The 14,771-nt window shown below is 39.0% G+C and overlaps 1 protein-coding gene across 1 annotated transcript in view; it reads left to right on the forward strand.

The window, feature by feature from the left end:
- Positions 1–249: 249 nt before the first annotated feature.
- The window catches only part of LOC125246971 (neogenin), a 159,673-nt gene continuing 145,151 nt past the window's right edge, over positions 250–14,771 (forward strand). Inside the window, 1 exon segment of the mRNA XM_048158133.1 lies at positions 250–864. Within this exon segment, the coding sequence (XP_048014090.1) occupies positions 789–864 (76 nt within the window). The 5' untranslated portion in view covers positions 250–788.

Raw genomic sequence — 14,771 nt, forward strand, 5'->3', positions numbered from 1 at the left:
AAAGAAAAGTATGATTCACAAAATGGCAAGCGTAATCCACATACCTTATTTTATTATTATTAAATAAAAACTACAATTATAAAATTGTACCTATATAAAACTTTGATTAACGCATGGCTCAAAGAAATATATACATTTAATCTACTAAAATGCAGCTTGCTTTTGAAAAATAATGTGAATCCGATGTTAGTATTCATCAAAACACACTAGGATCCAGATGTGCGCATGCGCATTACGCACCAACACACCGTGATTTTTGACTTTCCCGGGCCAAAAAAAGAAAAAGAAAATCCAGAATCCTGTGAGAATCCACGCCTGCTTTTTCACGGACCAATGCCCACTACAAGCCTCTCCAGCACCACACGCCGTGTGCTTGTGTTGGATACTCCACTGCGGTTCCGTTAAATCTGTTGAACGCGTCTTTCTCCGCGCGTTCAGAAATACGCCGGTTGGTCTCAAACGCTTCGGAACCCATTTGCAGCCGCTGCCTTTGTGGGTCGGCTGTGGATTGACTTAATGCCTCCTTTAAATGCCCTCCTCGGCTTTTTAAGTTCAAGAAAACACCCGGACCCCTCGCCGTATCGCCTTTGACTTTTGCAGGAGAATTAAATGTTTGTTTTTTTGCCAACCGGCGGAGCGCGAGATCTTGCCGGTCGCAGACGATGTTCAGCGTTTTTCTATAAAACACCTTGTCCGTTCTAGTCGGTAAAACTTTACCTCAGAAAGCACAGTGGATAACTTGTGCGTTTCTCCGAGATTATTTTGTGTATTTTTTACCTCAGAAAGTGATGGCGGAGCGGGGGGCACGGCTGCTCGCGTTTTACACAAGTCTCGTCGTTCTCCGGTTCGGCGGTGCGGATAAAGGTAAGTTCCGTAGCTCTCGTACGTTATTACTTGCGGCGGACGCGGTTACGAGCGCAGCATCGCCAAATCCCCGCCAATAATTAACATTTGACAGTCTGTTCTTCGCTAAACATATGAATCCGTTTCTAACACTGATTTTTACCCTAATGTTTACCATGCACAGCCTGGTTACTCTGGTTATATTTTATATTTAAGAGTTTTTAAAAGCTTGAAGGTTTAAATTCTGCAAGGGGACATGCATGAACTTGCTATTTAATGACTAAATCACCACAGGTTGCTTTGAATGTAATGCGTATTGTAAACTTAATGTCATATTAGCCTGATCCATAAGGCATTAGAGATTGGTTAGAAGAGCACTTGTAGAAAGCCACCACCTTCCATCCATGCATCCATCCATACATCCATCCATCCGCTCCGGAACAAGGGAGGAGGTTGCTCTTGACCTCACCTAAAAGAGCTGTGGATGAAAGCCTAGAGGTTAATGATTGATTGATGATGGTAATGACAGGGTGGGACATTTGGGAATCTTTACTGTTGGGAATGATGAAAGGGAATTTTCTGGCTGACTCAAATGAAGATCAGTTCCCTCAGCTGCTGCCACTGAGATTGCTGTGAGGTGAATTTGTAAAATGACACCTCAGTCAAATGACCAAATGGCTTGCCAGGAGAGATTTTTGTTTTTTTGTTTGTTTATTTGATTAATTCTGCATCATTTTCTGTAGATGGTAACATAGATAATAAGCAGATGAAATATGTTTTCCCCCTTTCAATAAGAATCAGATGTTGTTCTGATCATGGTTGTAGGGTTCTCTGAGAATCGCTTTTTATAAAGCTGAATGGCGTATGTTTAGTCTTTGTCTTTTCAGTGTTTTAAAGGACTCTAGATAGGGCTTGAATGGTGCTTTGTACATGTGGCCAGTTTCGAGTTACTAATCATGGCTTCCCTCTGAAAATAAGTTTTTGTTTATTTGAAACACATTTCCCTGAGGTTTCAGACGTGCAGATTTTAAAGCCAAGCCGCAAGTCCTCTCTCAAAGATAGTCTGCTTGTAAACTGACTATGTTTTATAGAGTTTCGTAGATTTCTTGTTGGTGCTTAGTGGGAAAAAAAACTTGTCGAACTGAATTAGACTGTTCACTTGTGGTACAAGCTAATTTGGATTACAAAAAGCTTTAGGACACATTTCTTGAATTCAGAAAAAGCTAGATGAAGTGGAACAGAATGCAAGGGTCTTGAGACGTTTTTAAAAATTGAACTTTTTATCACAATACAGTGTCTTGCGCCAGAAGTCCGCTCTTAAAAATAGTGTACTACAGGCTATTCACACAATGCTTTATAGGGATATTCAAAGTAGTTCTTCTGTTTTGGTTTGATGGAAAATCCTTGTGAAATTTTGTAAAATAGAATCAATCTTTCCTTTTGTATGGTTTTGTTTTAGTTTAGATTTGACGTGCAACAGTTTAGCAGAAGCATGGCTTATGGGCTTGTTTTGTCCACACTTTTTTTTTCTGAATGATGATAATAATTTGGTGGTGGATTAAATAATTTCCATGCAAACCTTTGAATCTGTTATGATTACTATGTGTTTACAGAAAGTTTGTTAGCTATACAGATTTCCTTTGAATATAACTACTTATAAGATACATTTAGCAGATTCACAGCCCACTGACTGGAAAATATTCTTGCCATTATGATTACGAAGACACTAAATGCTGCTTTTTGCATGCACGGAAAGACATGTGATGCACATGTGAATTTTCATTGGATGCTTTAGGGCACATTTCGATGATACGTGAAATTTGCAGTAAGATTAAATTGATTCAGATTGATGAAAATCTGTACACATAAACATTGTCAGTAAGGGTGTTTTCACACTTGAGTCCTCTTTAAAAGAAACTCCGACTCCTTTAAGAGGATCAAGAAGTGAACCAAGTGAAAAAGGACCCAGTTCTCTTTACATTCACACTGTCCCTGAAAGAGGAGTCAGATCCTTTTTTGGACCACTTAAGTAGGAATGTGTTCATACTGTTGCTTTTTGGATCTAGTCCAGTTTAGTGTTTGATAGGTGACCCAAATTTGATCCCATTCACTTGCATTGTGTACGTTGTGAACAAATAATTTGTAGAGATCTCCAGAAGCAGCAGCCTTGATGATCAGCCGATTTGTATGGAGGCATCTGATGACCAAACTAAATTGGAATTCGCAAATGGAAAAATGAAGTGAGCCCGGACTGATTTGTGTTCACAATGGACATTTTTAGCGAACTGTACCATTAGCTGGAAGCAAATTTGAGTTGGAGTGTTCACATATGAGCCAAAAATCACGCAAACCACCCCTGAAAAGGACCAAGTGTGAAAACACCCTAAGTGGTGGTTCTCTCAAAGTAAAACAGACTTTTTAATTTTCTTGTGTTTTACTGATTAAAGTTCCAACACTAATGCATCATAGAAGTGATGAAAGATGAAAACCACTTTGCCATCTCTTATGCCACTTTGAGAATGGCAGGGGCTGGTCACACTTGTCATGCTGTCTTGGCATAATTGCTTTTGGCACAGCAGGTAAATGGCACAAATGGAGACATCTGTAGCTATCCCCATCTCTCATTAGCTGTGTGTGTGTGTGGTTTGGGGGAGGTGGAGGGGCTCTCTGGTCTTGAAAGCAAGCTTAATACTCATCAATGTCAGGCTGAATGATTGAATGGCATTTTAGCGCATCCAGTTGACCCCTCCCGTTGCCGTTGCTGGTGGGATATCAACAGCACAATCTCATTCACAAGGCTCGAGGGTAAATTTGTGAATCTCTGCACTCACTCACTCTCATACTCTCGCGGTCTGGCGCTTCGCGAGGATGATGCGCGTAGCCATTTTCTCGGCGCCTGCAGCTGGTTGAGAAGGGGAGACAAACACATTCATCCTGTGTCTTATCTGTGTGCTCTTGTCTAAGTGTGACTGGCAGTGGGCAATGAAGTGTTTGGTTCTCCCCTTGGCTCCTTATCAATTTGTAGAGATTTCACCTTCTAGATCGCCTATGGCTGACTGATATGTTGTGTTCTTGTAGACGTAGTCGTGAAGTGTGTTGGATGGAAAGACAAGTCATTGGTTGTTTCATTTTACTGGGGATGGAATGATACATGACTGGACCCTGTGTGGAGAGAGTTCAAATATCTGCTTGACAAAATTCTAGAATGAAGTTCTACAAGGCGGTCATTGAAATTCCACAGATTTCTGACATTAAAACAGCTTGAACCACTTAACATATATTACAGTACAGACTAAGTTCAAACAGTTTGATGTCATATGTGTGCTATAAACTTTGTCTTTTCCACAGATTTTTGCATTTAAAACAACTTGAACTTATACATCATACAGACCAGGGTTGTGCAGCATTCAGTATCTTTTAAGAATATCTTTTAAATTCCTATTTAATTTATGAATTTGAATTGAGGTAGCAGACAGGATGCAGAACTGCAGTTTGTATTTGAATGTAACACCGTGTCCTAACCAGAAGCGATATGCGATAAAAGGTATCTTTTCCATGTTGATCAGAGTTTTTGTCCTAACCAGCCGACAAGCGACGATTCTATTTTAGAATTCTATTTTAGCGACGATTCTATTTTAGAAATGGTTTCTATTTTTCTGCGATGATCGCGGCTGGAACAACAACACAAAGTATGGCAATGATAATATCAGGTACTGTTCATGTGCTTTATGTATTGTTTAAAGCATCTAATGTGAGTTTGAATATCATTCTGTGTTCCCAGCTTTTTAGCTGTAATGAAAACAACGCTGGCTAATTCACCTCAGATATTGAAAATATATAATTGGGCACAAGAATGTCAACTCGATGCAAACAAGAAAGTGTATTCTATGAAAGTTTGGTTCAGTCACTCCATATGTACTTTAAATAGTGTTGTAATATTTATTAATTTTACTATGTACCTCTCTTCTTTGATTGATTTTTATCGCTTTTCATTGTCGCGTCGGCGTTGCATCTAGTGTGGACAGTCAAATTGCTCATCGCTGGAATCTTATCGCATCGCGTCTGGTTAGGACATGGTGTAAGGAAGTAGATATAAAGAAAATAAATTAATAAATGAAACTACACTGTAAAAAAACTATTTTCATGATTTGTTATTGCAACATTTTTCTCTTGTCAAATCAACTTAGATAATTCATGTAGTTCAGATAACATAATATTCTGAGTATCTGTTAATTAAACCAATCACCTTCATTGTATTAACTCAAATTTTTAATTGCAATGAACTCCAAATTTTAAGGCAACCAGGTAACTAACTTTTTAAAGTTAAACCAACAGTTTTATTTTACAGTGTAGCTTTTTAACTGCAAAGTTTAAGAAACATTTTGATGTTAGCTTCACAAAGCCTTTAAATTTTTTAAATGTCTTAAACTCTTTGAATTTTGAAGGCCCTATGGACAGATAGATATATTTAAAGTGCGGCATATGGACATTTAGTTTATATATTTCATCATATTTTATAAACTAACTTTTGTGGATTATGGTGGAGGAACACTTCATTTCCCAGAATGCATTACCTGCGATGGATTTCTGCCTGTCGTAGTTGGACTTCCTGTGGGATGTAGCCAGATCAATTTAAATTCCAGTTCATTATCTAAAGTGAGCCAATTCTTCATTCATTTGTCCAACCCTGGGACAAACTGTCTTTCTAGACGATATGTTTTAAATGTGCTATTTAAAATCAAACTATTTTATTTGGAGATGAATATAACTTTCACTTAAATCATTCTTAAACTGATTAGGGTACAATGTCTTTAAACTGTTTATTCTGATTCAAAGCCGACTGAACACTCTTGCTTCATTGCAAGCACAAAAATGTAATCTCTCGAAAAAATCTAGTTTGTTCTAGAGTTGTAAAAGTTAATTTTGCAAATACTTTTAAGTCTGGAACGCGTGTTGAAACCCTGTGGTTTGGTTGTGTGGAGCCACTGAGATCCATGTGTGTGGAAAGGATGGAAAATTCCAGCAGGAGTGTTGCTGTTTGCAGTAGGAAGACGTATTTGTCCTTCTCAATATAGCTTTTCACTAGGCGGACCCTCACTCTCAGCCTCTTACTGGGAAAGGTCAAAGCCCTGAAAGACAGGGGTCACCCTTGATTTCTCCTTCCGTGGTCTCGGTGAATAGAGAACTCTTGCTGGTTGTTATTGCTCCTCCAACACCTCTCTTGGCTTTTTTGGATCCTGCTTGTAAGGAATGTTTAGATTGAGGGTGGTTGTGGTGAAGGAATCATTTTAATGAGGTCAGGAGAGACCTTGCTGAGAGGAGCCCAGTGTGTGACCCTTGCTGTGAGGTTCTATATACATGGCTTTTGTATGGATTGAAGGTCTTAAAGCTGCGAGAACCTGAACAAGACATAACTAAACCAGCTCTAGTTGTACATGCTAGAGTCCAAATCATCCAAAATCCAATTTGCCGCATTCATGCTTGATTTCAATCTAACGTTGCTCTTTTCACATCTTTTAAGTTGATCTTTTTGAGTTTTGTCAATCAAAGCTTTCTCTGGTAAGCATCCAGACTTATGGTCATCTCAAGATGTTCCTCCTTTTTCTTCATCTTCGTTATCCTGATTATTTGATCATTTGTCCTTACAAACTCGGCATATGTTCTGTGTCGAATAGAAATCACTCCTGTTCACCCCCTTCCATAAGTGCTGTGGTTTTCCCATTGGGTTTAGCAGGAGGCTATGAATAATGGAAGAGAACCTTGGCTGTCTCTAAAACGTTGATTAATTGGTTTAATTTGATCATGTTGTACCTTTTGGGCTGTGTACACCACCTGATTTGTCCTCCACCTACTAATGAATGTCTTGTAGCTGCTGTGTATCATTTCTTAGCTAGGAATGGCACACTTTGACCCTCCTGTCTCTGAGAATCCACTTAAAGAGACCCAAACATGTCATTTACTCACACTCATGTCATTCCACAAACTGAAGATGTATATTCAGTGTTTTTTGTCCATTTAATAAAAATCAGTGGGGTCCAAAAATGGATTGGACTCCTTTCACTTTCATTGTATCAAAACATCTTTTGTGCTCCATAGTGAAAGTCAGACGGGGTTGTAAAGACATGATGAAAGAACTTTCATGTCAGTGGTTCAGGAGATTGAAATACATTTTTTAAGAAATGTAACCATTCTTTATTTTGCTGATTTAGTACTGATTTTCTGGATCGAGCCATGTCTTTTGAGCTGGCCTTTCAAAAGTAAATGCAATGGGCTGACATGGTAATTGATCCCTGATTGGTAGGTTTAGGGGTATGTAACCATGGAGAGAATTTTCCAGTTCTCCAGGCCACATGCTAGCTGCCTCCCGCTGAAATCGGCTCACTTAGTCTCTGTAGGGAAGGCAAATTACTGCCTTTCTTCTGCAGAAACCTGCTGAAATGTATTTAGCCATTTATAGGTCTGAACACTTTGGCCTAATTTAATGGATGGCCTCACTCTAACTCAAAAACACAGGTCATTAGATTAGCTATTGATCATTTTTACTGCTTTAAAATGTTCATTTTTATCTTGCAGATCTCCTGAAAATACACCTTATTGTGATGCATTGACTAAACTAATTGAGAGCAAGCTAATAATGACATTCTTTGTAGCTTGATTATTTCTTTCATACATTAAGCAAAGCCACAATCCCTATCTGAACCAATCTCTACATTGTCTTACATCTTTCAAATGATACATTTAAAAAGGGCAGCCGAGCTTACGCTAATGTCCCTTTGTACTTCACATTACGGAAAGGCTATAAAGGGCATCCAGGCTCAGAGATGACTGGCGAATGATAAACTGGCCTTTCCTCCTCATTAGCTTTATGGAGAAGTCGCTCTATTTGTCGGCAGGGATGAGACGGGCTTCGCTTGTCCCTGGAAGAGGTGATGTGGAGCAGATAGCAGAGGTGTGTTTGAAGCACAAGTAGGTTACAAATTGTTGTGGAATTATTAAAAAGTTGGTAACTCCATGTGGGCTGTTTGCCCGAGGCTCTGGTTTTTGTTTTTTTTTAACATAAGGGCTTTTCACACTGCGCTTAACCCTAGGTTATTATTGTTTTAATCACCACTTTTAACCCCAGGTAAAGGAACGTTTCACACTTGTAATTTAGAAGCAGGGTTAGCACTGCTTTTGCTGTATTAACCCCGCATTGCGGTGCCGAACTTGTACAGTGTGAAACGATGCAGTGTTAGAAGGTTACAGCTAGATGCTTAGCATAAGACAACCAATCGCGTACTCCTATTTGCTAGGGCTGGGACAATACGTTGATTCTCGTTTTGCGATACAATTATTCTGGATTGATTCTGATATTTTCAGAATGTATTGCAAATTAATTCTGAGCTTAGTTTTTAACAGCAGATGGCACTACGTGCTTTAGAAACAGCCATACTCTGCTTGCTTCCAATTCCTTACGCACACCACTTAAACCTAAAATAATCATTCATAAAGTTCGAAAAGGTTGAAGTGAATTACAAAGGTGTTCACGTTGGGCTGTGTTAACATTAATCTCGTGTCATGAAAGCATTCTGAGCAGAGGTGCAAGTATATTTAACCACCGAACACATGATCATTCTCTAGCACTCTTCTTGGTGAGCATTTGAGTGTGCGTTTAAAAACTAGTCGAGCGCAATCTGCTGTTAAAACTAAGCTCAGAATCGATTCGAGAGAGAATTGTGATATTGTATATAAACAGAAAATTCAGCATTAGAGAAGAAAACGTGACAATTTGAGTGAAGAAGAGACCGTTTCATTCTTACCTTTTATAGTCCAAAATGTCCATTCAGTGTAAACGTGATAGTACAGTCAGTAATATAAGGATGGGTGCTGCGTTTATCCAATCAGAGACACTGACGTTGCAAATATGCAAATAAGAACATTAACCCAGGGTTTACGTACAATGTGAAAGGTCAGCTTATGAATACCCAGGATTAATTGTTAACCCTGGGTAAATTATGAACAGTGTGAAACGTGAAGCAGGATAACACAGGATTCCATTTACATGGGGTTTAGAATGACCCAGGGTTAACTAGGCCTATTTCAAGTGTAAAAAGCCCAATTAATGGCCCATTTTTGGGAGAACTTTGTGTTCTTGTTCCAAGTGTTAAGTTTTTCTGTTACAAGTCCAAATTTGCATGTAATTTACGAATAAGAACCACCTAATTGTGGCCATCCTTCTGATATGTAAAATACTTTTTGATGTAGTGGAGTTCTTTGAAACTTGCAGTTCCTGCTGTGAACCCAAAGGAGGTAAGTCTATCATAAAGTAGTGATGAAAATAGAGTTTGAACTTTCCATAAATATCATAATATTGATCCAACTTCTGAAAGAATGACCAAATCATGCTAATATTATGATTAGTAGTGCATTATGATTGACAGGCCAAATTCTGCATTGCAGATTCTGTGAGTGTCTGCTGATGGGAATTAATTTAATGATAGTGTTGTTTTCCTCATTGTTTTGTCAGGAAGCCAATTAATTTCATCCTCAAGTAGCGGCAGATCGCAAATATTTTGCAGGGTTTATCTTGGAAGCAGACGTCCACCGCTGTATGTAGCCTTGCATCTGAAGGAAATTGCTGTTTTTGCTAATTAGACATGATTGAAGGCATGTCACGGGTACATGGAGTATATACATGGAGTTATAATGGCAGGACACATCCATCAAACATGCACCGACTCCGTGAACTCCTCCCAGGGGATTTTGATTAACCCTTCCCCTGGATGAAACGCATAAATTGCGTGTTCTGTCTGTCTGTTGCGTATATAAAGGCCAGGATGTGATTTAATCATTGGCTGTATTCTTGGGGCACCGTCCTTGCTGTGCATGCATCAATTACACACACAGACGCACATGCGCTTTAATAAGCCCGCAAGTGTGCTGTTGGCAGTAGTGGTGTCACGGAGACTGATGGTTGTGACAGCAGGCGGGTGATAATTAACCAAGATTCCTGCTATTCACTTTCTCGCACACACATGCTTCTGTTTGAAGCTGGATAGAGGCAGGTTACAGTGTGTGTGCACGTGTTTTTTAAGGGGCACAAATGGTGCACTAAACACACCAGGGTCGTCGGTTCAAGTGTTCCCTCAGGGCAGAGCAGGTGACTGAGCATTAGCTAGTGGGTAGTTTGCCCTGTTCTGAATGTGGTCTAATTAAATAGTAGACTACACATATCTTTTTGCTAAGACATTGGATATGCCCTTGATCTTCCTGTGGCTATTAATATATTAAACAAAAATGTAATGAAGCATATTAAAGGGACTTTTAAGCAACATTCTCATCCCCTTTCACAGATTTTGAGAGAAATGTTGATTTTTATCTCTCATTAATTGATTTGATGGTGTAAAGTGTGTGTTGTATCAGATTGGAGTTGGATCTGAATGTGGATTGTGGGGGATCTACTCTCGTCCTGAAACGCACACTTTTGAGGATGCTTTTTTAAAGGTGCCCAAGAATGCTTTTTCACAAGATGTAATATAAGTCTAAGTTAATTTTTTTAACTGCCTATTTTGGGGCATCATTAACTATACACTGATTTTTTTTCAGCGCGCCGCCCCTTTAAATCGCGTGCTCCCTGCCACATGAGCTCTCGACTATATTACAGCACATTTACAAAGTTCATACAGCTAATATAACCCTCAAATGGATCTTTACAAGATGTTCGTCATGCATGCTGTGTGCATACATCGAATCATGTGAGTTTAGTATTTATTTGGATGTTTACATTTGATTCTGAATGAGTTTGATAGTGCTCCGTGGCTAACGGGCTAATGCTACACTGTTGGAGAGATTTATAAAGAATGAAGTTGTGTTTATGAATTATACAGACTGCAAGTGTTTAAAAATGAAAATAGCGACGGCTCTTTTCTCCGTGAATACAGTAAGAAACGATGGTAACTTTAACCTCATTTAACAGTACATTAGCAACATGCTAACGAAACATTTAGAAAGACAATTTACAAATATCACTAAAAATATCATGTTATCATGGATCATGTCAGTTATTATTGCTCCATCTGCCATTTTTCGCTGTTGTTCTTGCTTGCTTACCTTGTCTGTGCACAGATTCAGACGTTAATACTGCCTTTCCTTGTCTAATGCCTTGAACATGAGCTGGCATATGCAAATATTGGGGGCGTACATATTAATGATCCCGACTGTTACGTAACAGTCTGTGTTATGTTGAGATCGCCTGTTCTTCGGAGGTCTTTTAAACAAATGAGATTTATATAAGAAGGAGGAAACAATGGAGTTTGAGACTCTCACTGTATGTCATTTCCATGTACTGAACTCTTGTTATTCAACTATGCCGAGGTTAATTCAATTTTTCATTCGATGGCACCTTTAAGATGTAGAGGCTGAAGGTCAAGATCACTCTTGAGACTAGGGCTGCATGATAATGGTTAAACGGATAATCATGATTATTAAAGTCATTGAGGCTTGTTCCTAGTGTAAGATAATGGAAATGTCAAATGGAAAAAAAACTTTTCAGGATAAATAACCTTTGGGCTAATATGCTTAACTAAGGCTGTGTGTCCACCAAAGCGTTTTATTTTTCCAGTTTTCAATGGGAGCAGCGTGTTTTTAAAACGCCAGGAGCGTAACGAGCCGCTGACCGTCTATTTCAAGTTCTGAGTGCTCAGCGGTTTTTTACCAGTTGTCGAGAGTTGAAGAAGTTAAACTTTGGCTAAAACGCAGCGCTCATCACTGTCACTTTGTACCCAGCCGTCCAATCACAGTGGAGGAGGGGCGGGACAAATACAACAACCAACCAACCGCCACATTCTGCTTGTATAACGTCAACACATGATCAACAAGCATAATAATGGAACAAAATCATATAAAACAAGAGCCAGAGCAAATACATTATCAACATTTTATATAGAAACATACAGAAACAAACTATCTGTGAAATGAGATACTAGTAACGCTTCCTCGGATAATCCGTATCAAGCGACTCAACTGAAATCAGTGCTGTGCTGCCGAAGCGCTCTTAAGCGCCAACAGCCAAGCGTTTTCAGCTGGTTAAAAACGCTTTAGTGGACACACAGCCTAACGGAGAGAAGCGGAAATCATGATGAAAATATGACTAATCGTACAGCCCTACTCCAAAGTATCTCCACAGATCCCAGTGGTGACATTTCCACATTTATCAATATTTAATATAAAACGCAACAAAGCCATATCAATGTTAACCAGCGTTAAATAATTGCTTTGACTATTTGCAAGTGTTTAGGCTGAATTACCTACAACAGGAGCCCAAAACAATGACTAAATTTTGACATTGACAGTAACAAATATCCCCATGCAGCCCAGTGGAAAAGGAAAGTCATTTTGTGTAGATTGATTTGAACTTAATTTAACACCCTTTTCACAGGTGAATTGTGTTTTATGTATTTAAAGAAGTGAAATTAGTTATGGTTTAGAGGTTTGCTGAGGGCCACAGTAGGTTATATTGATGAGTTTTCCTAAGGGGAAGCTATTGTGCGTTATGCAGGAAGCCAATAGGAAGAGCTGTTCATCTGTCTGAACTGCCTGTGTAAATATGGCTCTGGGTGGGCGGCTGTAGTGTGTGTGTGTGTGTGTGTGTGTGTGTGTGTGTGTGTGTGTGTGTGTGTGTGTGTGTGTGTGTGTGTGTGTGTGTGTGCAGAAGGGTATTGAAAGAGATGAGAATAACATAGACCTAGACATAAACTATAAAATTTGACGCGAAAACATGTCTGTAAGAGCTAAAAAAACAGTAATGGTGCAATGGGCCTCATTCGTTTACGCAAGAATGCTTTTACGAACAATTTAAACAAATGCAATGTTCAGTGGCCAAATTTATGAGCAAAAAGTTCATAAAGTGTTCTTGGGGAAATTGTTTCATTAAATTCAATGCAATGCTTTATATAAAAATGCTTTTACAATCAATTTAAATATATTTTCAATGGGCAAAGTCTTGTGCAAATAGTTCATAAAAGCATTCTTGTGCAATTTTTTCCATATAAGTTCAATGCAAAAATTCATGCAAGATATTTTTGCGAATGCTTTTTAATGTTTAAAGGGGTAGTTCACCCAAAAATTAAAAATTATCCCGTGATTTACTCGCCCTCAAGCCATCCCAGGTGTATATGACTCTTTCCTTTCAGACAAAAGATGTATTTTAAAAAATATCCTGGCTTTTCCAAGCTTTATAATGGGAGTGAATGGGGCGCGTGATTTTGTAGCCCAAAAAAATTCATTCATCCATCGTAAAAAGTAATCCATATGGCTCCAGGGGGTTAATAAAGGCCTTCTGAAGCGAAGCAATGGGATTTTGTAAGAAAGATATCCATATCTGAAACTTTTCTTACAAAAACTTGGAGCCATATTGTTTCATTTGTACAATGGATTATTTTTTTTGGGCTTCAAAATGTGGATATTTTTAAATATATCTCAGATTGTGTTAGTCTGAAGTAGACAGTCATATACAGAGGGTGAGTAAATCATGATATAGTTTTCATTTTTGGGCGAACTGTCCCTTTAAATATTGTTCATGTTTAATTAGCGAGAGCCTCTGTGTCTCAACTTATCCAAATCTTTGAAAGTACCTAAATACTACTGCATCTACTCCAACTAAGGTGTGGTGGCACATTTTGTATATATATGTTAGCAAACAGCACTTTTATAAGGACTGCAATGCTTTCCTCTGTAAACTTTTGTCTTGTGAAGGCCTCATAATAACCTTGATGCCGCCCCCTGTGTAACATAAGATTTGAGCTGCGGGAAAGTTCTGAATCTCTGTTTACTGTATTCTTCCTCTGTTCACTGTTACGATCTCTGTCATCATATTGGCCATGACGGTGAATTACGGTATGTAATTGAAAAGCGATGGGGGGAATTTAACGACGTGTACGGCTCCCCGGTGACCTGTGGAAAGTGTTCACTTCCTCTTATTTTCCCTTTTTCTGCATCCGACCATGATTGATGGCCACAGTGTTTATCCAGAACCTCGGCGAGGAAGAGAATGATTGGCCGTGACCAATTCTGTTAGTTGTCCGGGGGGATTCGGAGGCTCGCTTTTGTCCCATGATACGTTGGTGTCGTTTCAGGACGTGTTGTATTAATGAAAGCCATGGGCCCGTTTATACACACATCATCTGGGAAATGGAAGCTGCGCTTTTAAATGCAGATGATTTTGAAGCTCAGTTATTGTGGTTAACCTTCCTTTCTAGCATATCTCACCCAGGATCCTCAGAGGAGAGCCGCTCGAAGCTGTGAGTCATAGTCTTTTTGTTAGATTACGTGGGCGTCAAAAGCAACGAAATATTGCAGACTTGCATGAGTTTGGGAATTGCAGATGCGACTTTGAGATTCTTGAAATGCAAATGATGAATTAAGCAGCGTTAGTCACTGGTGCCCTCTACTCTAGGAACGTTATTGCTGGAAGAAAGTCTTTTTCAGACTTTCCAGGAAGCGTCTTGGGTGGGTGACGCCTCATTGGTTGTTTAACAAAGCTTTCTGTTTAGCGTCCAATTCAGAGCAGAAATTGCTTAAATGGATGGATTCATTATTATTCTTAATGGAAAAACTCAAATAATCCTTTGCAGGTTCCCTGTTAGCACTTGCTTTAAATCTAAAATATTGCTAAATAGGCGCTTTTACCTTTCGCTTTGAAACCAAATCTTCCGCCATCGTCTTGTCAGTCAGCTCCTCACTCTCGTGATAAATGAAATCTGACTCTGATTCGGCTCGCAGTGCATTGTGTTCAGTTTTCAATATAGTGTCTGTTTTCTAACTGAACTAAATGATTTTTATTATTATAAAAAATCAAAACAATGGTGGGAAAGTGACGTAACTGGTGCTGAATACCGGTAATACCATCAACACCGACTAATGAAGCAAGCCTAGCTTCCAGTTATTTAATT

The sequence above is a fragment of the Megalobrama amblycephala genome, linkage group LG15, assembly GCF_018812025.1.
Source record: "Megalobrama amblycephala isolate DHTTF-2021 linkage group LG15, ASM1881202v1, whole genome shotgun sequence".
In the NCBI taxonomy this organism is placed as follows: domain Eukaryota; kingdom Metazoa; phylum Chordata; class Actinopteri; order Cypriniformes; family Xenocyprididae; genus Megalobrama; species Megalobrama amblycephala.